This window comes from Acipenser ruthenus, chromosome 15, assembly GCF_902713425.1.
Source record: "Acipenser ruthenus chromosome 15, fAciRut3.2 maternal haplotype, whole genome shotgun sequence".
Taxonomy (NCBI): domain Eukaryota; kingdom Metazoa; phylum Chordata; class Actinopteri; order Acipenseriformes; family Acipenseridae; genus Acipenser; species Acipenser ruthenus.
In genome coordinates, this window is record NC_081203.1 from 33,002,751 (window position 1) to 33,028,918 (window position 26,168).

A 26,168-nucleotide genomic window follows, 5' to 3' on the forward strand; every position below is an offset into this window, starting at 1 on the left:
CAAAAAGAGAGAGGTGGGTAGAAACAGCCTCTGTATCCTGTTTGTAGTCAGTCATTTTTAAACAAATAAAATCTGAGAAAAATCACAGATGAAATTTAAATTATACAAAACATGCACCCTATCTCTCATTGAATTTAGAGCCTTTATTTACTAGGAGGTTTTTCAAGCTGACAAAAGACAATTCATAGATTAACAGAGAATTTAAAATACATGGATGACTTCACACCTCTGATCTCAGCCAATAGTTTTATGAACGCTTTTGTTTAAAATGTCTAATTCAACCATGACTGAGACATGCCTGTTCATTAAATGTGTGCAATTTACATTCTGTTCTTAAAACCTCCAACCAAACTCCTACAGCAAATCATTCTCTTTTTTTAAAGGCTGCGGAATTAAGTAGAGGAACAGCATCATGTAACTGGTGTTTCCCACTATTGCCTGCCTGCCTGCCTTTCTGCTGCATTCTTCTAATGGGTAAAACCTCTAAACACAATGGGTATAAAAAGTCAGATAATGCTGATTACCTGGACGAAACTGCTTGACCAGGATAAAGCAATGCGAAGTGGTATTGAAGATCAGGACCGAGACACTGTAAAAGACCGGACAGGACAATGCATGAGTCAGAAGAAAAGCACACAAGCCATTTCTTCAACCTGTTTTCTAAAGACTCCCTTGCCTTACCTTTGCTGCTCGGTGGTAAAGTGTCTTTGCAGCATTTTAATTTGGGCGAGACTGCTTTCTGTTCAGAGACTGCTTTCTGTTCAGTGGACGAGACCTATTGGGATAATGGCTAGATCTGTTGATTGTTTAGTCATGTTAACATGTTCATGGTCCTTGGTCATTCCACTTTTTGAGGGTTAAGAAATGCAAAGGTTTTTTTTTTTTTTTGAGTTTCAATAACGCTCTAGATTCTAAGTTCAAATTCAAACGTAGGCGCGTCTGCATTTCCGTAGAGAGCTGGAATGGAGTGCTGCAGGAACTGAAACTGGCTGCAACTTGATTGGCTTCAGACTTTAATCAAGGCCTGTGTTTGGGCTCCAGCGATGCATAATGTATATTTTTATGATATGGCGAGCATCTAAGCAGTTGCTGCACCTCAGTGAACCATGTCTTGGTGTAGAAAGTGCATGCTGTATGAGCTGCTGTTCTGTATGTGTGAGATTTCATAAGTTAGAACTGGGCATTTTTGGCTCTATTGGTGAAACCTACACCGTAGTAATGTAGTGAAAATCCTCCACAGTAATGTACTGGAATAGCACTGGGGAGAAATTCAGTGTGCCTCATAAAAGCAAATTACATTTGAATAAATGAAGTTTAGAACTAAAGTTCAGGAGGAAGGTCAGACACCAATCTCTGCGTCACCAAATGGAATCATTCAATTTACACATTAGCTCATTAAGATTGTTAGCACCATAAATACCCTCTTCACTTACCTCTCAGTTGTGTTTCGATTTCATCGTAACCCACCACCTCCCCATTTCCACCTCTTTTAAAAATGTAGGTTTTATCTATGGGGGGCCTCAGCCTCGTCCAGTCAGCCAGGCAGCGAGCCCTCAAACCAAGCTAGGTTTGATTCCAAATGAATGTGCATATATAACATACTTCTGTGTAATGTTGCATACTCTGCATTATTCCCAATAAATATTTGTACTAAAACATGTTGTGATTGGTGTATGTCCCGAACTACTGAAATGATTAAAATAAACAAATAGCAGTTCTTACTTCTAAAACATCACATTACATTTATTTATTTATTGAAATGTGTTTAATAGGAAAACTAGAACCAGAATATCTTGTTTACAAGAAGGTGTTTCAGTTTGCTTTCAGAGTTGTGTACTGGTCTTTCTGCTGGGGGACATGAATTCAAATCCCTCCGATGATGACGCTAAGGAACAAACAAACACACATAAAACCCCTAACTAATTTCAAAACTCTGCAAAGAGACCCAGTAACCACCGCAGCCCCTAGCAAACCCAACACTAAGGACAATGTAACAGCCTGACGACTGGGCAAATGAGAAACCAAAATGTGGTTGCTATGCAACAACTTTTTTTGGAAGAAAAATGTATAAAAATACCTGACCTAATAACCAGGATCCATACCAATTAATGTATGGTGTGTGATTAAGAAATGCAGATACTTTACATTATACCTATTTAATTACAGTGATGAATCCTAGAATGGTTGTAAAGCATAATGTACTGCTCTTTCATTAACCACTTAAATGCATACATGTTGTTTGTTCTCACACCCTCTGACATGTAAATACCTTGTTCCAGGGATGTAAAGAGCTGACTTAAACCAGCTAAAAACCACAACCCATCCATTTTCAAACCAGACAGTGTTAATTAGGCAGCAACCTTTGATATTTCCCAAACAGGACTCTGTAACTTACAAAGAGTATGGCAATCCGCCTAAATTAATACCTGAGCAGTTTGGGATCTCCATTACCCTCTTTGAAGACATTTTAAAGAGCTTTTGAAGTGTTTTTAAGGCAACCTTAACGCAGCCCTCCTATTAATAATGGTTGGGCGAAGCGCTGTCCATTATTGAGAGACAGAGGAAGCACAAAACAAAACCACTCTGGGAGTCTGAGTGAACAGGAACAAGAGATAAGGCCGGTCAGGCTGCAGATGATTGGATATCTAAGGGGGGATTTAGATTGTTTTTGTTTTCCAGGCTCTGGAGGGAATTCCTTTAAAAATGTCCATTGAAGAGAGTCGTTATAATAGGATTTCATTACAATCGGACAGGTAGCATGCACAACGCTGCACATATTCAAAGCCTTTTTTTTTCTAGTCAGCAGTGCTTCATTTGTAATTGGTGCAAGCTTTTGCAAAGTTACTGTAGCTTGGGCGTTCGCTTCTATTAAACAGCATGTCTTCTAACTGGGGAACATTTTTAAATGTAATAATATCTTTTTATTAAAAGCCGGTGAAGCCCAATGGTTGAACTTTGCAAGGCAGGTTTTGTGAAGAGCTTTGAAGACATGTCTTTTCCTGACTGTCACAATTCACAGGAACAGTCGATTTCTTCCCTACAGCTCCATCAAACAGATCTGGCCCCTGCATGGATGAGTAACAATATCTGGACAGAGCAATACAGCATAAGCATATACAGTGTATAGCAGCTATAAATCCTTCAGTGTATGTACATTTTAATATGCGATCAAGGTGTGGGCATTTGATTTATGAGTTTCGGTTTATAGCATACCAATATCAAAACATAAACAAAAATCATACGGCAAAGAAAGTAAAAAGGTAAAAGCCGACAGAAATGGAAGGAAAAAATAAGGCACAATAAACACACAGACAGGTAGAGACAGATAAACAAACTGAGCTGAAGAGTGTAACAGGGGCAGTATATTCTTGTAGTTAGACTAAGGGACTTGAAGCCAAGATACCCAGGGTTTGCTCTCAGTGTGACATTGTACAAGTAATTAGCCACTGACCGAGTGTGACCATGCATGAGTAATATTATGTTTTTGTGCACCACTCAATCACTCAATTAAAGAAAACAAAAATAAGAAGTCACTGGAAAAGTAATATTGCTTCTCAGCTGGGCATCTCTGTGGAAAGTACTATATTCTTAAATAAAACCAAAAAAATCTAAATCAAAAATGGTCACTGACATGGGATGTAGGAAGTTCATTTCAAACGTCTCCTGTTTAACTTGTGGATGCAGTGAAAACACTGCCTTGTGTTTTTCCAGTTAACTGGCATGACATCGTGCCCCAATTTAGGGGCAGGTGACTGCAGCGTTGGCAGGGTTGAAACTGCTAAGGAAGCAGGAAGCCCAGCCTAGTACACAAGCCCATACTTTCCCATGGGGAAAGAAAGATCTTGGTGGAACAAGCTGTAGATTATTAACAAGTTAAGTTTCATGTTGTGCTATAATTAAAATGTCACCATGCTGGGTGGGAGCCTGTTATCTTTGGGCTGTGATTTTGAATCCAGCTTGTGGTTTGAATCCAGATGAACTGCTTCCTCACTCCTAGCAGAGCTCAGCGGGGCACACTGAAAAGACAATGTGGGTAGCTGTTATTGTGCCATGGACTGTTCTCTGTCTCAAGATAATGATGCTTTATAGTGTAGTTTGGGGAAGGGCCTACAACTATGTCCTCTTAATTTACTCTCCCAGTTCCTACCTCCCAATTCCTAACCAAACTGTTCTCCTGGCCTGATGAAACTGATCGTATATTTTTGTTTCGATGCATGCAAACTTCGTGATGAGGACAATGGTACTCACCAAGCCTCAATCCAGTCCTGAACACCCCCTGCCATGAAGTGGTGGTTTTGTTATATCTACGACATAGAGCTCTGAGCCACGTTTGACTCAGTAAAAGGCTAGAGAATTAGCTCAGATAGATAGATTTTTCAGTTCTCACCACCTACCATCCAACAACTTTGCAGGCAGTCTCCCACAGATTACCCAGATGTGATGGATCACCAGCCCTCTCCTTTCACCTTCCCTTCCCTAAGGTGCAGGGTTAACAGGCAGATCATGCTTTGTGAATAGAGTTAGAGTCCCAAAATGACTTTTAGCAAATTCACAGTGCAACTCACATCGGAGAGTTTTTTTTCCGTTAACTTCGCCATTAACTTTGCGATAAAGGCAGTCCTCGCGATACGGTAAAGTAGATTAAGAAAACAAATGGTTGTTGGCTTTATGGATGCTGGCTTGGAACAACCCATTCCCCCTGGACCCACCCACATGACTACACTCACACCCGCATGCACTGACAAAACTAGGGATGTTTGTTCTTCTCTGAAACAAAGCACTAACCCCCCACCCAAACCGAAACCCTTAGACTGTCTACAAGTTTTAACACCCACTCAGTTGACAGTCAAAAAAAGCAAAAACAATATTTAGGAATGAACTATAGTTTTTAGGATACTGGGGGTAAAAGCGACTTTCTTGACGCATTGTTTCAAAGCGTGGACCACAGGTACGGCAGAGGTGATATTGCTTGTCTGTGTTTTGTAATACTTGATAGGGTGTTCATCCCCCCTGGAATGCTCTTATACAAAAACACCCCGAAGTGCCTTCACTTTGTTATTTCCTTTTCATTGTATATAAAATCTGAACTGGAACGGACAGTACAAAACCACCCGTCACGGGTTAAAAAAAACAAAAAAACAAAAACAGACTTCCTTTTGAAAAAAAAAAAAAAAAAAAGCATTTCATTTGATTTGATTTAATAAAAAAACGTTTTGGTATTTTTGTCATTAAAAATGGCAGCGCTATCTGTAACGTGTTTTTTCATGCCTCATGTTTTTTAATGACGCATAATTTGTTTATTATGTGTAAATAACTTTTACCAGACCGTTTAAACAAATAAACATAGTACGTGTTACTGCAATAGAAAAAAAGTGAAAGGAAACTGTCTGTTTCGTTATTTACCTCTGTTTCTCACTGAAGGATTCCAAGCAAATGATCCACCAGTATGTGCAATGCTTGGATAGCTGGAACAGATTTCAAGTCATGTTCCATTTGACATTAATGCCAGGATCTTTAGGTTTTTTTTTTCATACTATAGTGTCTTTATCTAAAGTGATATGTCCTTAATGGCTCTTTACCATATATTGTGAACTTCTTCAGACATACCATTAAACTGTTAGAAATATATGTAATGAAATTCAAGTGATGTACAGTTCATAGACAATTAATCACAGATTTATAAAATGTAAGAAATGTGTTTGGTGCCCTATATAGGCAACAACATCCAGTTCGCAGAGCACACATAAAACTACCAATGAGAAAGAGAATCGATTGCAGCACAGATGAGGGAGCGTGCCCATGGGAAACACAGATGAGGAGTGATCTGTTTGCTTTATGGGGTGCACAGTGTGGAAAATACGGTCAGTAGAGCTGACGTCGGAAGTGATCTGACCCCAACTCCACTGGGAAAACAGCATTCGCACAACCAACTCAGAACATGCGTTAAACCAAAGTACATATAATTAACCCTACTGAGAATGATGTTGTTATTGCAATCTTGCCAAAGTTAAAGCCCCTACTTTATACACTTCCCTAACTGAATTAAATTATCCTTCCGATGAAAAAAGGACAAAGATTTAAACAAAACAAATAAAAAACAAACACATTTTCTGAAGTATAAAACTACTGTACTAAGAATAAGCTGAATTAAGCCATTGTTAATAGCAGTTGTGCACCATGGTTCAGCAGACAAACAGAAAAGGAGTCCAGTTTTATTTCCCTCACCCCTTGTCTATGTGAAGCAGCATGGGAGCTAAGAGAGAGAGAGGGGGGGGGGAGGGGGAGGGGGGGACAGGCAGAAAGAAAATGCAGGTAAAAGGGAAATGTGAGCCAGAACGGTCCAGATCGTTTTCATGTGAATAGCAGATACAGCACAGGCAAGGTTTTTTTCAATGGTTTCTTAGACCGGTTTCTCAGAAATGGCGCTTGAAATGCTGCGAGCCTGGAGAAGACAGCACTAAGAAGAAGGGCTTTCCCTTCAGAATCTACAGCTGCGTACAGTTGCTCAACAGCAAAGGCCGTTGCAGGCCAAACCTGTGTGGGCTTCTTTTTGTTCAGCCATCAAAGTCTACTATAATAATCTGAGGCTGTACTGACAGGATGTCAAGAGTTGTTCTTTCAGGTTGCTAACTGGTGATGACAAAAAATGTCGACGAGGGTTAAAGGTTAAGTTCTGATCACCAAAATTAAACGCACGGAGTCCGATTTATCAAGGTCTTTTTGCCAAATTAGATTTATTTATTTATTTATTTTTTTAAGAAAACCTGTTTATTTTAACTGTATATATTTCTTTTTTTCCAGTGCCTCCTGAGCAAGAACTAGAGTCCCTCTTGGTATTGAGAAAGCATGGGGTACACCCTGAACAGGAAAACGCCTTGATATTGCATTGCTCCTTCAGAGCCAGTCTTAAATACACCTTGTGGAAAGATTTAGTGTACCACCCAGTCAATAACAAGCAGTATATACTGAAGCTGCAGTTACAATCTAATACTGCATGCAAAAATATGAATAGAGTTTCAAGTTTACTGAACCTGACTGACAATAACTGCAGCCACTTCCCTATTGATATTGTGTGTTAAGGTTTTTTGTTTTTTTTTAAATTATAAACCTCATTGATCATGCAAGCCATTTGGGTTAGATGGCTCTAAGAAAACAGGGCTTTAGAGTCCTGGAACTGTAACTGCAGGTCTGTCTGTCATATAGTATTAATACCCTCCACAGCTGCAGAGATAGTCATGAGTCCCATTGCATATCAGTTTAATCCATTCCCGGTTTTACAGTGAGTTTAATAAGACACACCTGAGCTAGTTACTATTATTATTATTATTATTATTATTATTATTATTTGTTTATTCAGCAGACGCCTTTATCCAAGGCGACTTACAGAGAGTAGGGTGTGTGAACTATGCATCAGCTGCAGAGTCACTTACAACTACGTCTCACCAGAAAGACGGGGCACAAGGAGGTTAAGTGACTTGCTCAGGGTCACACAATGAGTTACCTATGCACTCTGGGTAATCCAGCTCTTAATAAAACCTAGAATGGATGACACTGCTATGCAATAGGAGTCTTATTTCCATCCCTGAGTTGCCATTTCCTGCTAGACAACTGCCTTTGAGTAAGGATGTCAGCTGTACTTGTGATCAATTATCTAACAATAAAGCTAGCTAGGCTGGATATTAATACTAAATATAATGACTACCACCTATAAATGTTTACTGTATACAGTGCTTCAACTCAACCTATTGCATCACACTGCACAACACAGCAATGCTGATCAGAAAGGGGACAACAGCAACTCCATTCACCTGTTCTTACCTGTCATGTGTTCTCATAAAATCCCAGGACTTCTTGGTTCCGTTCTGTAAACAAAAGAAAGTATTTTAGTTTAATGAGTGGAAGGGTGTTGATTGTTAGCTGTTTAGTGGTGACATAAATGACATCAGTGTTATGCTTGATTATGGTATTATTTATCCACAATCTTTGTCTCATTTTAAACTTTTCAGTTTCAGCCCACATGGGAACAAACATATATTTGTAATATATTTGTAGTACATGGTATTCAGTATATGGGTCATGTATTTAAATGTATAGCTTTACAATACATATGATGCACCTACAGTGCATTTCACATATATTTTATACAGCTTGAAAATCTATTATTCATGTTCTTCTTTTCAAATGGGGAGGACAGGATATGATACGTTTTGTGTAGAACTCGTCAGAGCTGATTAGGGCCATATCTGGACATGAATACAATTAGGATGTTGTCAAGAGGTTTCCTGTTCCTGCACAGCACATTAGGACACAGTCTCAAAGCAGGCCGCTACTCAATTACACGTATCTCCTGGGACTCTTTGCAAATGAGTCACAACTTGCCTGAGGCATCACCTGCTGCAACTCCCTGCCTCGGGGGATCTGCACTTCCGAAATATTTCGCATCCGACAAGTCTAATCAAAGGCACGAATTTCACCACATAGTGAAGTGCACATTTTTCTTCTGCATTTTTAAACCCACATAACCATTTAGTGCATATTTAAACAGATCACCACAGCTTCAAAAGGGCAAAGGAAAGAGTAGGGTGTTTTAGGTTTGAGGTTTTAGAAAACACTGAGAAGTTAGCCCAGAAGGCAACAGAATATGTTTTTGTAATATTTATTCCCACACAAAAATGCAAGTGTTTTGTTTAAACATGTAAAGGTAATTTGCATTGTGACATTACCAGAAGGGCTTTTCTTGAACTTTCACCTAATGCTTCCTTTGCATTGTTAATGTTGAATTGCTGAGGTAATACATACATCTACTATAAGGATCGGGCCACTCGTCAGACATGCAGTACATTGTAAAGGTGTGCTTACAAAGGTGTGTTACAATCCATACCGCGCCTCTTATTTGCACTAGTAATATTATAACAGGTCCCCTACAGACACCGCTATAGATGAGCAGTTAAATAATCGTGAACTGCTAAATAATCCCTCCTTGTGTTGTAATTCAAACTAGCTGCAACCACACCATGTCACCTGCAATACAGAAAAGGTACCAGGATGCAGCAATTCATGTACAGCTGTGTAGTTAAAAAACAGCTTATCAGCACAATTACAGGGGAACAGTTATAATGGTAATAAAGATTTTAAAGAAGCAGTACTTTAAATGTAATTTTTTCTTTCAAATTACTGTAGACTGATTCTACAATGAGTAATAGAGGCACATTTGCAACATTACATCTGAACCACCCACTGCCTTATCAATATCTCTCACTCTACAGAATGAGTCTGCCTGTGTGTATTACACAGTCTTAGAATATGCCTGTTCTGTAAGCACAAGAACTAACATGTGTGGATACATTTTCTTTATTTGCATTTACTGTAAAAATTTTACCTGATCACTCACTTATCTAAAGACAATAACGCAATAATTACCAACAAACAGTACAGCCTATCTGCACCTGCTTAGATAAATATTTAAGCAAACACACACAGCATTCCAGCACACTATTTTGTTGAAATACAAAAAATAAGATCTGATTCTGAGTGGCAGTCTGTTCTTTGCGACTACATGAAATGTAATCTAAGGTAAGATTAATCCAGGTTTTCTTTAGCTGGGGTTTGTTCTGTTTGTTTTGTGACTAACACTAGAGTTGGTAATTATTAATTGTACTGTAAACAGTTGCCAACGGTCTCTATAGTAGTTAGGGACCTACTGAGAGAGGGTCAACAAGCGTGTTCATCCCCCCCTCCACCGCCAAGCAGCGATTGCCCCCTCAGGCTGAGCCACACTGTTTTAATGCAAGCACAATCGCAAATAACAACTTGTATTTAAAAAGGAAAAAGAGAATACAAAGGGTCTTGAGAACTGGAGAAGTGGTTCTCCAGATAAATGATGAAATGTAAGAGTGACAGCTCGTTACCTTTGTGTCTGCAGCCTGTTACACCATGTCTCTCCACATGATGCTTCTGCGTAGCTTATCAATTTACACAGCTTGATGAACAAGATGGGCCGAATGGCCTCCTCTCGTTTGTAAACTTTCTCATGTTCTTATCAGGCTTTCAATAGCAACAATAGAAGTAGCCAACGCTCTTCTGCATAAGACATGAGACATACTTGTACCAGCCCTAAAAATCAACATATTAATGTAAATGTATTAAAATCAATTTCCAACTAGGATTCAAGCATTCAACTACAGTTATAAAGCTACACCCAAATATATAAAGTACATGCTTTGAGCTGACATCATAATTTATACATTTATTTAATAGTGCCACTGAAAAAGTGTCAGGATACCTCCGAGAACAGCCCCATCGATCAATAGCATTTCACTCAATTGAGAGGCCCATACTGTACAGTACACTGTGTGCTAGCAGAGAAGGTAAATATCCATCAGTGCAGAAACATCATGTCATCTTGTAAGTAATTTAAACAGCAGCTATGGGAGTTGTATGTGTCTAGCTATCAAAACACCACTGAGCAGGATAACAGCGCTTCATAATAGCAGGAACCTGTTATATCCTGTTACAATCACAGTCTGTCAGAAATGGCAAAGGTATGTTTTCTCAAAAGTGTGGACTTTTTTTTTTATATATAAATTTAGTCATTGCCAATTATTTGTATTATTTTCTCCCAATTTGGAATGGCCAATTATTTTATTATGCTCAGCTCCGAAGCGTGTGCCATCAGCCGACCGCTTTTTTTCACACTGCAGACTCACCATGCAGCCACCCAATAGCTACAGCGTCGGAGGACAACGCAGCTCTCGGGCAGCTTACAGGCAAGCCCGCAGGCGCCGGCCAGACTACAGCGGTCGCTGGTGCGCGGTGAGCCAAGGATACCCTGGCCGACCTAACCCTCCCTCCCCCTGGGCGGTGCTCGGGCAATTGAGCGCCGCCCCCTGGGAGCTCCCGTCCTCGGTCAGCAAAGGAATAGCCTGGACTCGAACTTGCGACGTCCAGACTATAGAGCACATCCTGCACTCTACTCAAGTGCTTTTACTGGATGTGCCACTCGGGAACCCTTAAAAGTGTGGACTTTTGAAGTACTTTCACTGATGTAGGAAAACCGAAAGAAATGGCGGATGAGAAATCCCTGCTTTTTTTTTTCTCCTCACATGGCGGACGCGCCAACATTCTAAGTGTTCTGCGATTGGAACAGAATTCTCACGTCAATAGAAGGAATTTGAAGTGGCACACAAGGGAAATGACCAAGGCTTTTGCACATCATGGTTCAGTTTTTCTTTTTCCTCAAGCACCCGCGCTCACTGGAGACATGACCTCTACTTTCTTAGGTTACCTCTGCTGTTTTATCCTTTGTGCCTTCAACAGCTCTTCTTAACTCAAACTTCCTGAGCACTGCGTCAGCCGTGATTAACTTCAAAGCCTGGGTCCTGCTCACACACATCACTCTCCTCTGGCAGAAACCAGGCTCTCAAAATGTCCAATAAAATGCAACATTTTCATTGTTAACATATCCTTCTATCATTAAACTAATTGAAGCCAATCAATTTGAACTGACAAAACTTTTTTTTCTCTATCTTGGGGTGGAAAAAAGCATAGTTACAGTTTTAACACTATCTTCACAAATATGTACAGTTTGACCACCTTGAACAAAATACAAAACAGCTACTCAACTATTGTAGAAATGCCAGTAATTTCAGTAACTGCCTAAATTAATAATTTACCTGCTAAAACATTTCAAAATCTTTGATTTACTTAATAAAGACCTGTACATCATATAGTATAACATGGTAAACACACACACGAGAAACTAGTTATGTACTGAAACTAGTTGATATACAGTTTACTGTAAACTGACCACACTGTGCAGTTTCTTCATGGTGCCACTCCTACACTTGACACAAGTCAGCAAACCTGTATTTGCTTTAATAGATAGCCTAAAAATACATTTCAACATTTGCAGGTACAGTACAATGAAATCTGTGGTCTGTTAAATACAACATTTTTCTCAATCAATTTAACATTTTAAATGGAATACATATAGTGGCTTTGGTTTCCAGGTGAGTGCATTTAAAAGCTTCCATGAATTCAGTGCGTAACTTTGTTTTTCAGCTATGTTAATTAAAAACGAAGCCTTCGTCTCAACATAACAAAAGCTTTACCTTTAAAAAGCCTGTGACTGCATTTCATCACTTCATGACCTTGCATGCATTTGATCTGTTGTAACCACAAAGAACAGGGTTGTTATTACAGTATTGATGTATGATGGTTTGCCGTGCACAATAGTGTTTAACTGGGCACAGACGTAGTAAACTAGTTGGATGGCAACTCAACTTTACAAATCTTTTTTTTTTTTTTTTTAAGATGCAGTTTACTCTCGAATTCTACTTGTGGACACAATGGGCTGTAATCATAAAGCATTAGTGTGCAAGGAAGTGTATTGCTGTTAAACACACAGAAATCCTTTATGAACACTTTATAAAATACAAAAGGAAACTCAGTTATGCTACAAAGAGAATTCAAGTCTATAAAATGTTTGCGGCAGTAATTTCATTATGGCTGCATTCTCCTCCAGTGATTTCCCTAGGAGTCAATAGTTTAGCTTACCTGAATAGCGCTGCCATTCTTTCACTGCTACAGTATATATCTCTATAAAATACCAGGGCTATGATAGTATTGTTGTGGTGTTTGTAAATTATCTATCTGCTCTGCTCTGTAAACTGAAACTGTACAACGATTGTCTGAGTTTGTTATAAAGACCTTGGGTCATGTTTGCCTTTGGTTATATCTGCAAGAGAGCTAGCGTGTCTGTTTTTAGCTCAAAATATTGGTTGCTTTGGAGGGAAGCTGTGTAGAAACTGCAATCTTGAAGGTCTTATCTGTGTACTATGTGTTCAAAGGTCCCCTCTCAACTGTAAGGAGGTGGTAAAGCAAACATGAATGAGCACACAACTGTGAAGAAATACTAAAACCAATTACGCTGTTTGGCAGCCTCCGTATCAAAGTAAGTGTCTGTATGGAATAAAGATGACTTTAACCAGCTCCTACATGCCTGCAGACAGTGGCCTAAAGGGGATTTCTTCAATCAGCATTATTATTATTATTATTATTATTATTTGTTTTAAACAAGTTTATTTCGTATACCCCTGCCAAATCAGTTTTTTATTCTACATACACATAGCTAACCTTTCCAGAGCAACAAGGGGTTAATGCCATACTTCAAATAAAATTAAAACACGCGGTTTGTATCCAGAGAGAACCATGAAAACGTACACAGGTAAAAACATTCACAAAAAAGAGGGCTGTTTCCCGTCTCGATATTTCTTAATTTCTTAATTTAATTGACAGCAACTTTGAAGGGAACGCTACTGTAATGAAGGCTTGAAGTGTGATAAGAAAGCCTTGCACCGCACTCCTTGGTGGAGAGTGTCATTGATTGGTGTGCATGCGTGCAAGTTTGGGGGGTGGGCTGGGAATTGGAATAGTGGGTTAGTACTTTACTTGAGAAAAAAAAAAAAAATAAACTATTTGCACTTTTGTTCTTTTTCCTTCCCCCTTAGAAACTTCACTCCCCCTACGTCAGCAAGAAATGTGCTCAAAAGCACTTCTCTGTACTGTTCCAAAGAAAAGCACAGATTTATTTAACCTTTCCAGGTATGAGATTGCTGTAAGCGAAAGAAAAAAAAAAATTATCTGCAGTTTAGTAACAGCAGAGTCAGCAAAAGCTGTCAATGAGAGCTGCTTTGTGGAACTGTCAGCAGTTGACTGAAAGGATATCAAAACTAATAGGCTGCGCTGCTTGGTAAAGAAATGAAACACCTACAATGGTCTTTCTAAAACTTTGCTTCAGGGACAACACACCCCAACCTTTCCGTGAAGGGCTCGCTAAACCCGTGATTCATCAATGAGGCTGAATGAGATCAAAAACTGAAAGAGATCTACTGTGCTCTGCACAGAATGAATGCATCATTTTTATATGCATTACCCACATGTTATTTTCTGAGGGTGGCGATTTCTTCGCATAATCGTATTGCTTAACTGTAACATGCATGGCCTTGTTCAGTGCAATGAACAGCATTTGAGGTAGGTGGTTTCGGAAAAACACTTAACTGGCATGTGAAAGTGTTGGAAGTGGATGCCAGGAACAACAGAGGAAATCTACAGCAGGCTTGTTGTTGACCACAACTGTTACTATGAGAAAGACAGGATCATTTAGACTACTAGCGTGTGGATACAGTAAAAAATAAAATAAAATACTGTATGTACCACTAAACCCAAGTATTTCTTTCAGTTTGAAAAAAGAAATGATTGAAATTTACTTTAGAAAATGAAGCTATACAATTCAAACAAGTCTCAACTAAACTATAAACTGTCCTTCCCCTTATACTAGTTTACCATAGTAAAAGCATGGCAAAGCCTTGGTGAGCATTATAAAGACCAGCGAGGTATGGTAAAGCATATTAATAAACATGGCAAACCAGTGTAAACTATAGTAAATGCATTAATAAAGTTAAACCTGTTCAATACATTTTCCTACCAGCAACATTATTGTAGTTCTTGGCTTGTTTTTATACTCTGACTTGAATACAAACACTCTGAAGACGGGCTATGTTACCTTCAGCACAGGAAGTGCACAGACACCAGGAGGTAACAGTAAATGTGTTTTTAAAAAACAAAAATTAAAATGAAACAATTAAAAAAATCATTCGATTTTCAACTCAAAGAAAAGGTGGCCACTCATGAGGCTGTTCACACTATTAAGTATGTTTTAAATCATGGGTTATTCATCCTTTAAGGAGTTTGAAAGGCTTTTCATCATTACTGTTTTGAAATAACACATAAACATATCATTACCACTAAATGCTGGCGCAGTGATCTTGGTTTCTCAAGCAATGCTAATGTAACTGTATGATTTGGAGTTCTGAAGCAGTCTTTAAAAAGCTCGGGCCGATCAGTTTCTTCATGGTCATCCTACCTCAGAATAACCTGGAAATGCATCATTAATCAATCCCTGAACTTTATCGGTCTGTGATTTGTGAAACTGGGGTCCCAGTGGACTGAAGAAGATCCCACAGCCCTTGTTAGTGGAGCAAAAGGGAAAACAATCCAGATAAATGTCTTCCCTGAATCTTCACTTTCCCATCTCAAGATAGGGATACAGTCCTTGGGGAAATAACTCATACTCAAAGTATCTCCATTACATAAACCTGGGACCTGGGACACAATAGGACAAACATACAGACAGCAGAGCAGTTCACAATGCAATACAACTTTTTTTTACAACAACATTACAGAACTATACCAAACATCTTCAAAGTAAATGGCCTTTTGTCAGTACTGAGCGTGTCACTCTCAACTCATATAATATACAAGTTTACCCTGGCAAATGATCGTGCTTCTGCAATGCATTAGGCATGTTTTAGCATGGTTAGTCATACATGTCTTTACCATGCTTTCACAATGGCTTACTACACTTTGCTATGCCTGTGTGTAGTATCTGTTACTGGCCTGACGTCACCACTCTCAGCTGTCCTCTCACAGGGCCATTCTGATTACACAATTTCACAAACTAATGCATTTTCTTCTGTATAAATGATGCAATTTTATTCAAATTAAAAATGCAATATTCTGTTCCTGTTCTTACTACTTTTATCAATAAAAAAATTAAAACACTGAGATACATTTTCCATCTAAGTGAGTTTCTCAAGAGTTTTTACCCATTGTTCTATTTCTACTGAAATGATCAGTCGCTGATAACAACATATAATAGACCTGCATTTCCCTGCATTGAAAAAGGAAAGAGGCAATGCAGATCGCTCTGGTTATTTTATTCGATTACATAATTTTAATAACAAAGGCAGTGATTTTGAATGGTATGTTCTTTAAGAATCACCTCTCCTCCTGTTTCTCCCCTAGAGGTTTCAATTTAATGGTAGCTTGAACTCATCTCTAGGAGTGACCACAGATGGTCGGGGCTCTCATTAGCAAGGCCACTTGCTGGGTCAAAGTGAATAGCCTGCTGGGACATTGAGAAACACTGCATATACAGATTAGTATACAGATTACAAAGAGCAGGACATTGAAGTAAATGTGCTCCTGAGCCTAAAGTGCAATAAAGACCTCAAAAAAAAAACCAACCCTGTTCTGAGGTGCTTAAAGTCTAATTATCATCTAGTATCTGCTTCACACTTTAACAGACATGGTAAGCAGCTGTGAAAATACATTCTCTGTCATGCTGTCATTTACAATCAGTTATTAATGCCCAGTAAGCAATATTTAATATATTGATTGGTTAATACAAAGATAATGCACACTCGTTTCGATGTACATACTTTACAGAAGGTATTTTCATATGCCCTTTTTATGAATAAAATATGTTCATGCTTTCTGTTTAATTGCAAGCTCTCAGAACAAAAAGACTATACATTTCATGCATCAATACCGTTTTCGGATGAACTCTTGCAGTTCACTGTGGATTTATACTTCTGTTGTGCGTTTCAGTTACACATTAAATAACGCAATAGAAAAATACGGCTGAGGTTACAGAAAGGTTTATTTTGTTTTCTGTCTCCAAATTCCTGCACAGATATAAACTTCACTGCATATAACATAAGCTTTATCATAACAGTGTCCAGATATATTTCAAACTTTTAAATAATAATAAAAAAAAAACCTTCAGACTGCACAACAAGATAGCAGAAATAGAAAAAATGGAAAAGAAAATCTCTTAGACAGCACGTCAATTGTCAGCAATTACAAAAAAAAAAAAAATGCAGAATTTATTCAGTTTTATGAAAAATGGATGAAAAATTTACAAATTACTGTCAGGTATTTGTCAAAATTCCCAGATATCACCTTGTGCATAAAACATATGGCATATAGTTCTATTTGTTTTATTTTTGTAATGTATCATGAGTACAGTCTTTGTTTGTCTTGTTTATAAGAAGTTAGTATATTGTGTGTGTGTAGGTAGGGTGTCCCTTATTATACAAGAAATCATTTTGCACAGTTTGAGCAGCTTTGTTTTGCAGTCCTCTTGCCCAAACTGCACAAGATGACGTCTCTTAATGGAAATATGTAAGAGGATCCTCGAATGAAAACACAAAAGAAAGGCAGCTATCTCCTCATCCCTTGTTAGGCCCTGGTCTCCATAACACAACATGTGGTGGTCATGGAGAAGCACATGCAGCTGCATGGACAGCTGTCAACTGAGGTCTGCATTCTCATACATCAATGACCACAATAAAAAACTGCACAAGTGGAATGGGACTACCGAAGCACGGACAACGTTGTCCATTTTAGGTTATGGGATAATGCTGACATTATATTAAACATTATTCTCATCTAATGGAGGTTTTAGACTTTTTCTACATTTAAATCATGGTTTCCCCCTAACATCCGTATTAAATATCCGCAGTGGATGACCAGCTACGCATCAGTTCCTAAGGATGGAGGGTTTAGTACATTTCCTTCCACCGTGTGTTAAATTAGACCATGAACTTGAAATAGAGCAGGAAATTGATGCTAGCTCACATCCTTCCATGTCTTTGACTACAAACTGAAGGCCTTTGATTTGCGTTGGGAGGACATCTATCTTTAACTTAAAGACCTAAGACTTTAAATCAGTCTGTGAGTACAAGTAACTAGCTAGGAAAGTGCTCTTCATTGTTCAGTATAATCAGTATACAGCCAGCAGTGACATTTAGAATGCCTGCAAAAACACAACACTTGCAATAAAGAATATAACTAAAATGATTATAGAGCATAATGTCTGTATGTATTTGACCAAATGATGCAGCAGATTGGTACGAATTTGTACTTTTATCTTTTAATACAGACAATCCCAAACTGTACTTGTCTTTCAAAAGACCATCTGGCTATAAAAGGACTTAATTTCTGTAGGTGTACATAAAAAAAACTTTACTGGTGACCCACGAAAAAAAGCTACACAGTGCATTAGAACACCCTGGGCTTGTCCTGTCACCACTGCTTATTTTCTATCTATCTTCAATCATCCTTCAGTATCAGGTTTATAGATCACTCAACAATCAAAAATATTATGACATGCCAAAAATATAATCCGATTTCTCAGCCTGCAGAACTGGGAGATAAGGGTGATCTTGTGGAAACAACTACTACACCTTTCTCTGGAAAGATTACTAGTTTTGTTTTGTTCCAATGCTTTGTGAAAGAACATGGTAAAAAGGACAATGTAGGGCACTGACGAAAGCCTGTTTGCTAATACTTTTTTTGTTTTTCTATACTGGTCCAAGGAGATCCTCGTTTCCCGGGGATCCTCTCCTCCCCAGCCCCACCCCCCTACAGTAAATCAGAATGCTGGGAGACACTAATGTAGCACTTTTTCCAGCTCACAAACTTCTGTCCTTCAGCTAATTTCCTCAACTGTCCCACACTCCTATTATCTTCAGGCCATTAGGCTAGGGCAGAGTACAACTCTACCCAACAACTCTGTAAACAGACTTGCAAGTTAATGTATGAATGGAAGTATAAGTTTAGCCTGTACATTTATACAGCACAGCTGCTTAAGCTCCATTATTGTGATACAAGTAGTTATTATTAAGAAATACAAATTCTGGTTTAACTATAAACCTATTAACAGTGGCCTTTGGCCTTTTAAAGACCTGAATTAGTTTAGAATGAGATGTTGTCGGTGCGGTGCCTATATCTATGTCCCATTATTTATTGAGCATTTTTCTACCAAATCAATATTTAATAAATACTTAAAAAATCTATTGTGTGGAATTTTAAGAACTATGACACACTTGAAAACAGTTTTAGAAACAAACATTTAACTAACTCATTACCGATGATATAAATGATTTATGAGCGTTAGAAAATGCATTGTTGAAACATTCTCCATAATTCACAAGACTACAGGGAAATGACATATAGATATAGGACACGCATGGACAACAATCAATTGTGAATTCACTGAGAGAAAAAAAGAAGAGCCGCTTTAGAAGCATTTGGAAAATATTAAACATTCTTTGTGCTGTCTCACGGGGATAAGCAAATCTAAAAAAAATGTGTAGATGCAAAAAAATATTTATTCAGAATCTGGGTGGCCTATATCATTATGGATATTCATTTTTTTAAGGATGGTTCATTATTGTTTTCTGAATTATGTATTTTCCTAATCCTGTAAATCCTTCTGTATCCCTTCTGGGAAATCCTTGCTTCACACCCACTGGGTGTGGCTGCAATTGAGTTGCTACAGAATGCTCTACTACTACAGGCAGCCATTGGCTGCCACTGCCAGGTCCTAATCTGCAGCCACTAGTCGTCTTTGTGGTGCAGAATCGCTGCTGAACTCTGTATTTCTCTCTTGGTCACGAAGGGTTGCATCTATTACCCTATGCTTGAGAAGGGGAGACCCCCTGCTGGTACAGATCACACCCAGTAACCTTCAGTGCCTCCAATAAGCCTGGACCGACAGACAAGAGATGAGCTTCAAAGTCACGACCTTCCGATGCCAAGGGTCAACACACAACTGAACCAAGGAATCCGGGGCAGCTTATCCCTTTTTTGAAATGCGTTGACCACCTGTCTATTGCACTTGTGGTATTAAATCTAGCTGAGCCATTCAGCCTTTAGTCGTTGATAGATTTGCAAAAAGAATAATTTCATGTGCATTAGGCTATATGTCAGCATTATCTCCCCTAAAAGAAATACAGAGGAAAATCGAATGATGGCCACCCACTCCATTCTACCACGTGCCACATGCTACAAGAAAAAAAAAAAAAACCTTTTCACACAGGATTCCTGTCCCCTCCGAGCAAGCTATTGACTTTGTAAATCAAAGTTTCATGGGAAGCACATTCTGCCCACCTTTGTGAACATCTTGCTCTTTCGCCTCTAATGTATTCATCACCTCTCATCACATCTGTCCCAGCAAATCCCATTTCCTGTCCTATTCATGAGGCTCGACAACCTGGTGCTTCAGTGATTGCTGCCACACTTTTCCCATGGCCTCCTCACCTCTGATCCCCCTCTAAGTTCTCAGCTCCCATTGTTTCTCATCTGTTCTCCCCTGCTGCAAACTGCTGTCAGTTGCTTGCTTACCCCTAATCTCCCCCCTTGCCTTTGATATTGCATCTAATCCAGCAGCCTGTCAACTGGAGCATCGGCCCATGTCCTTCCCAGCTGCTCCAGCACAAGCTCTGAATGGCGGCTGCTTCACATGAGAAATTTAAAGGATTTGGCCGCGGCAAGCTCGTCTCACGAATCAACTCATTAATTATGTCTTGATCCATGAATCGTGGGGATTCACTTTGATGATTAGCTGTGTAACAAATGCAAACTATTTTTAGTTGCAGAAGTAACACCACATACTGTAGGAGAGGACGGATGTAAACTTACTGTCTAGTATATACTAATCGTCCTATTTAGTGGATGGGAAGAACGAAATGGTGATAAATAATGACCTAGATGTACTGTTATATTTCAAACAACTTGACGATTTTGATGTTTCTCAGTTATTAGAACTATTTCTAAAAATCCTATCACATTTTCTACCATCTACTGCTTGTTACGACTTTAACTACATATACTAGGTGTTTTGTACCCTTTAAAATCAGAGGTAAAGCACAATAGTTATTACTTTAACAAATAACAACTTTAGCAAGCTACAGTATAATGATGCTGTTGTGATCAATGGTGTTAACCAATGACCTTATCAGAAATAAACAATTATGTACATTTTATCACCTATGGCAACAGAGGAGCAATTGGACTGTTTTCTGTTTCTTGATTAAATAACACAATCAGTACTTGTACAGCACTGTAAACACTGATTTCGATTGCTTTTGCACGGCACATTCACAGACATTTCGGACCACAAACATGCAGGTTCAGTTACTTTCAGGGAAACAAACATGTGCTATTTAGTAGCCTTTCAAAAGGGCACATTGTGAACAAAAACAAAGCATCCCCTGTGGTACAAAGGTGCAAAGACGCGCTGCACCACTCAGCACCCTTACAGACATATCCAACATCCGTTTTCCTTGTTTTGTCACAAAGCGGATTTCATATGTAAAAGGGGGGAAAAAAACTAAGAAAGCTGCCATTTACTGTATCCAGTTTTCATCTTCAACACACATGACAGGTTGCAGTCTTTGAGATATCAGTATAACCTAGGCTATTCATGAAAGCACCCCTTACAGGGTGTACTTATATAAAGAAAATGGTAAAGATAAAGAAAATAGAGATTTTAAGAGCTTTGAACAATCCAGGTAAATCCACTTTTATTTGATTAGTTTGATTTATAGCATGCAGTATGAGGCGAATCACCAACATATTTTTGATGGAAGAGGTAAGTAAACAGTATGTTTGCCGCACCCCCGTCAAAGCCCTCAAAATGAGTGTAGGTGGAAGAAATGCACAAATGCCTTTTATCATTCAGTTACAACTGGGGCATTCCTTGGCCGATGAAAAGACAAAGACTGAACATGTACTGTAATGTTTTCTTTTCAAACACTGCTCTGAACTGGAAAACCTATATTTCATATGTACCATTCATCAAATTACCGACAATAACTGTTTAAATGACACTTCTATTCAGACACGTTTCTTTAAGCAACTGCTGAAAAAACCGCAATTGACGTACTGTGAAACGCGTAAAAAAAAAAAATACATAATTACGTTTGTGAGCATCTAAAAACGTCAAGCCCTCTGGATAGACAGACCAGTGAATGTCTCACTAAGTAAAGTCAACACAGTAATTATCAAAGCAATGGTAATACGCAGCTTTACACAGTACCTGGCTTTGTGTAAGTAAAACGTTCACAAAGGCAGAAGTTAAGTCTCTAGGTGGTTCAATTTAAAAATTCCAAACAATGATTCACATTTTTTTTTTGCTCAGCCCTTCAATTCATATATAAAACAGGACCTAGTAGTATAGTAAGTGGAATTCATTTGGCTAGTGAACAATCAACTTTAAAGACCATTAAGAGCGTTTACTGAGTTAGGCTATGCATAATAACTGTTTGTTGTCTTTAAGATTGTTTGCATTTGTAGGATGGTTTACAATGAAGTTAACCTGTCGGGACAGGAGTTGTTGTAGCTCATTCAGAAACGTATATTTCTATAATACAGTTAGGCCTATTTGATCATTTCTCATTTGTAACCAAACCCTCAATATCTGAAGGTAGCTCCACAAGAGGCCTAACAGACTAAGCTGCTATCCATGCCTGGATTGTGAAGTTTCCCTGCGTGGCAGAGCAGGAGCCCTGCACATGAAGAAGGGGTTTTTTTTGTGTAAATGTTTAATGCAAATAGTATGTATTTATTGTAATTAATGAATTCAGTACCTGACGCTCCTGGGAGAGCCTGCCTGCTGTGTGTGATTGCCAGGTGTGGAATCCTAATCAGCAGGTAGGTGTGTTCCAGTGGCGTCAGGTCCTTCATTCAATGTTTACAATAACCACATTTTTACATAATACTATTAACCGTATAGACACACAAAACACACTCTTCATGTGCATGGCTTCTGCCCTGCCACAGCCTGCAAGACATTTTCCCAGGTCACAAATAGCTTGGCATCCATGAAATCTACAAAGCCCAAAGACGTTTGCTTTTAATCCCATGTGGCACACGGCAGGAAAGGATAAAGGCATCAAACTTTGTGCTGGGAGCATTGCCTGATAAGTCTTCTTTTTTTGTTCACCAGGGCGGATCATGTAATTAATTGATGTACTGGTTCATAAGCAGGTGCTGCCTTCTCAATATGAACATACCGAATTCAATCTGAATTATTTTTACAAACTTTTGACTTTCAAAAGGTCCAAACAAAGTGAATCAGTTTTAAGGTTGGGAGGAGTGTGCATCACCTCTCACACCTCATGCTGATTTGGTCAGACCAGGTGCACTGCTTAGACAGGAGGTGAAGGACACCTGTTTATTTTTTGTTTGGTTTTTGATTTTCTTCTTCTGAAGCAGGCTAGAAGCAGCACTTCAGGGTAATTCGGAACTCGCTCCTTTAGTCAACATGGCTTTGTGTGCCTCCACCAGAGGTGTTTCTGGCTGACATGGCATGGATCACTGCAAACAGATTCTCTGCCCTGATGAAAGTGAATACACCGCTTAGACACAGCTGCAACACTGATCACGGAACACTGCCTGCAGTGTTAACAGCGGTAGATGTCACCACTTTGGAAGTCTTTCAGTACCAAAGATTCTACGATAATGTTTTAGTATAATGCTGGCTTACACAAGCCGTGATGGTGTTAATGTGGAGCTGTCCTACAGTTATTTGGCATCCTTTGTTCTGTAGTTAATTCAGTCCTACACAACGTATTCTTTACTCCTGGGATATTTTTCTACTTTAACGTGTTACATAGTGTAACGTCTTGCTGTAAAATAAAGGCACACACACAGGGCCACGCCCCCCTGCCCCTGCCTGCGTTCTGAGCAATATAATGGCTTTTATTACTTTCTGAAAACGAACGAATATTGAAAATTATGAGTGAATATCCGAGCATGAAAATCCTGTGTTCTTCCCAGCACTACTAAATATGTTATTCATTTTAACACAATAAATACTGTATAAGGGAAAAATGCATTGAATATAATTATTATCTGGAGCAGCACCTTATAAGAGACATTGTATAAGATGTGGTATTAATATATTGCATAGCAGTTTGATCCATTCCTGGTTTTACTATGAGTTTAATAATACACACCTCAGCTTGTGACCTATATACTGTGGCTAATAAAGCTGCTATGCAATAAGTGTCTATATATAATTTAAAGCATTCTAAAACAATAGTAAATAACCTTAAACAACTGACACGCTTCTATGTTAATCATAATGACCTTCCAATGGATTTACTGTATCAGCACTTTTTTTTGTTTTAATGACTACTGATAACACATTATACAATGTGTTGATTGATTTTGTACTGTAGCAATGCTTCAGAATGCCACTGATAGTGCCTTGTAGAAGTTTTGACACTTTTTGACAAATTTATTAAAATACATAAAAATATGTATAAATCAATTATAATTATACATGGACAACACTGTTCCTTTCCTATCTAGTGTGATGCTTCCAATTCTAGCTGAAGGAAAGGGTCAGGAATGTACACTGTAATTAATGCCACCATTGTTTAGGAAAATGAAGAGGAGCAAGCTTTACTGGTAAAGCATGTTCTTGTGCACAGTTGTCATCAATGCAGTACCTAAAACAAATACTGTTCTGACAACTATTTATAACAATAAAAGTATGTGCTTGCACTTCTTAGGTATTACAGTATTTAACATATTGTACTAGCGATTGATTGATTGATAGGTTTGAATAACCTTTGGCATGTTTTTTTTTTTTTTTTTAAATAGACGTGACATATCTCAGAATTAATTTACTGTAGGTGTGCCTTAGTATAATAATAATAATAATAATAATAATAATAATAATAATAATTATAATACACATTTAATAGTGAATTAAGTCTCAGTCGTTCTCATTAGAGAAATCAAGACAGGAGTTTAGCTCCTATGTTATAAGCAAGCATTTCCCTGTAGTCTAATTGCGAGGCTTACTTATGAGGAAGGATTTTTAGAAACCACTGCTACATGTTTGTTATTCTAATCTACTCCCATGCTGAACTCCAGAACCTGTTCAGCTAAAGCCCCATTTGCAAGCTTTACGCAGTGTGTGCATATAGGCATCACGAGATCATCAGTAAAGCAGCAATCCCATCTTTAAGAAAACTCAAAAATTAAAGTGCTGCATCTGGTTGTTTTTTTAAGTGCACTTGATTCAGTTGTCCCTATTTTTTGGTACAAAATAAAGCAATCCAGCCACAGAAATGGTTTACAGCCTGGATGAAGAAGGATGCTGAATAAATGCTGTACAATAGGCTGTAAAAGAATATGGGGTACCAATTTACTGTGTACAACAACATTATATATATATATATATATATATATATATATATATATATATATATATATATATATATATATATACACACACACACATATTTCGGAATTTTAGATATATAAATGAATCGACGTGACTTTCTGTTTTCAGAATTGTATGCCTCCTTAATCGGTTCAATACCCATATGCAAGTCAGAAGACTCACTTTAATTTACTGTTAATAAATAAATAAATAAATAAATAAATAAATAAAAAGTGTACCGTATGTTGAATCTTTAGAATGTATATAATCAAAGGAATCCAATGTTTGGATTTAAATAGCTGAGTCCCAGCTTCATTGCAATACAATATAGATTGTGTAAATATGTTTGGTAGCCCCGAAATGTACTGTAGTCTGCAGGCTGTGTGTACATTTATCTTTGAACCAGCATTCGGACATCCTGCTGCCAGCGAGTCACGTTACAGTAAGGGGGAGCCTGTGTTAAAATAAGCAGTGACGGTTTAGATGAACGACGTTACATTCATTTTGATCATTATGAATGCAATCATGGGTAGTTTCTAATTAGGCATTAACGGGGGTTGGGTTCATAACGATGCTCGGTTCACACAGATGATCACGGACAATGACTGGTTCACTTCAAGTGAGCTATATTGACTCACCTGGCTGTAGTGGACCCTGAACGGTTTCAGGTAATTGGAGCTGCTGCAAGGAACAACCTGGATGTTACTAATCTGATCCATCATTTGTAAAGGTTTGTGCTTAACCGGTATTTCTGACAAATAACAGCTGGTGAAAGGGATACAGGAAGAGAGCGCATCTATGGGTCACCATACGGGACAAAATAGAAATCGCAAACCGTCTATCCATACTATTAGTCACCGATGTAAAAGAATATCTGCTTCGCGCATTTGGAACTTGCTTTGTTAAAGCAAACCACCTTCTCGTTTTCTTATCTGGTTCCCAAAATATTTCCTTTGACGGTTTGTTCTGTATGATATAAATAAAGCACATTTACAATTATTATAAAGTTGTTGGTACAAGGAAAACATGCCATCCTGTATGTTTCCTTTATATGGGTACATGATGGTATACAGTTTAATAAAATTTAAGCAACATAAATACATTATTATGAATAGGCTGGCTATTATTATTATTATTATTATTATTATTATTATTATTATTATTAATAATAATAATAATAATAATAATAATAATACTAATAATAATAATAATAATAATACATCTCTACATACTGCACTTCAGAATTAACATATATAATGTGTTATAAAGGTATATTTAATATTATACATAGTACACAAAT

At 38.2% G+C, this 26,168-nt stretch overlaps 1 protein-coding gene across 1 annotated transcript in view; it reads right to left on the reverse strand.

The window, feature by feature from the left end:
- Window positions 1-25,675, reverse strand: part of LOC117421880 (uridine diphosphate glucose pyrophosphatase NUDT14-like) — a 34,954-nt gene extending 9,279 nt beyond the window's left edge. Inside the window, exons 1-3 of the mRNA XM_034927244.2 lie at window positions 25,507-25,675; window positions 7,819-7,862; window positions 525-589 (exon numbers count right to left, since the gene is read on the reverse strand). Coding sequence (XP_034783135.2) covers window positions 525-589; window positions 7,819-7,862; window positions 25,507-25,590 — 193 coding nt within the window. The 5' untranslated portion in view covers window positions 25,591-25,675. The remainder of the gene's footprint in view (window positions 1-524; window positions 590-7,818; window positions 7,863-25,506) is intronic.
- Window positions 25,676-26,168: the final 493 nt, after the last annotated feature.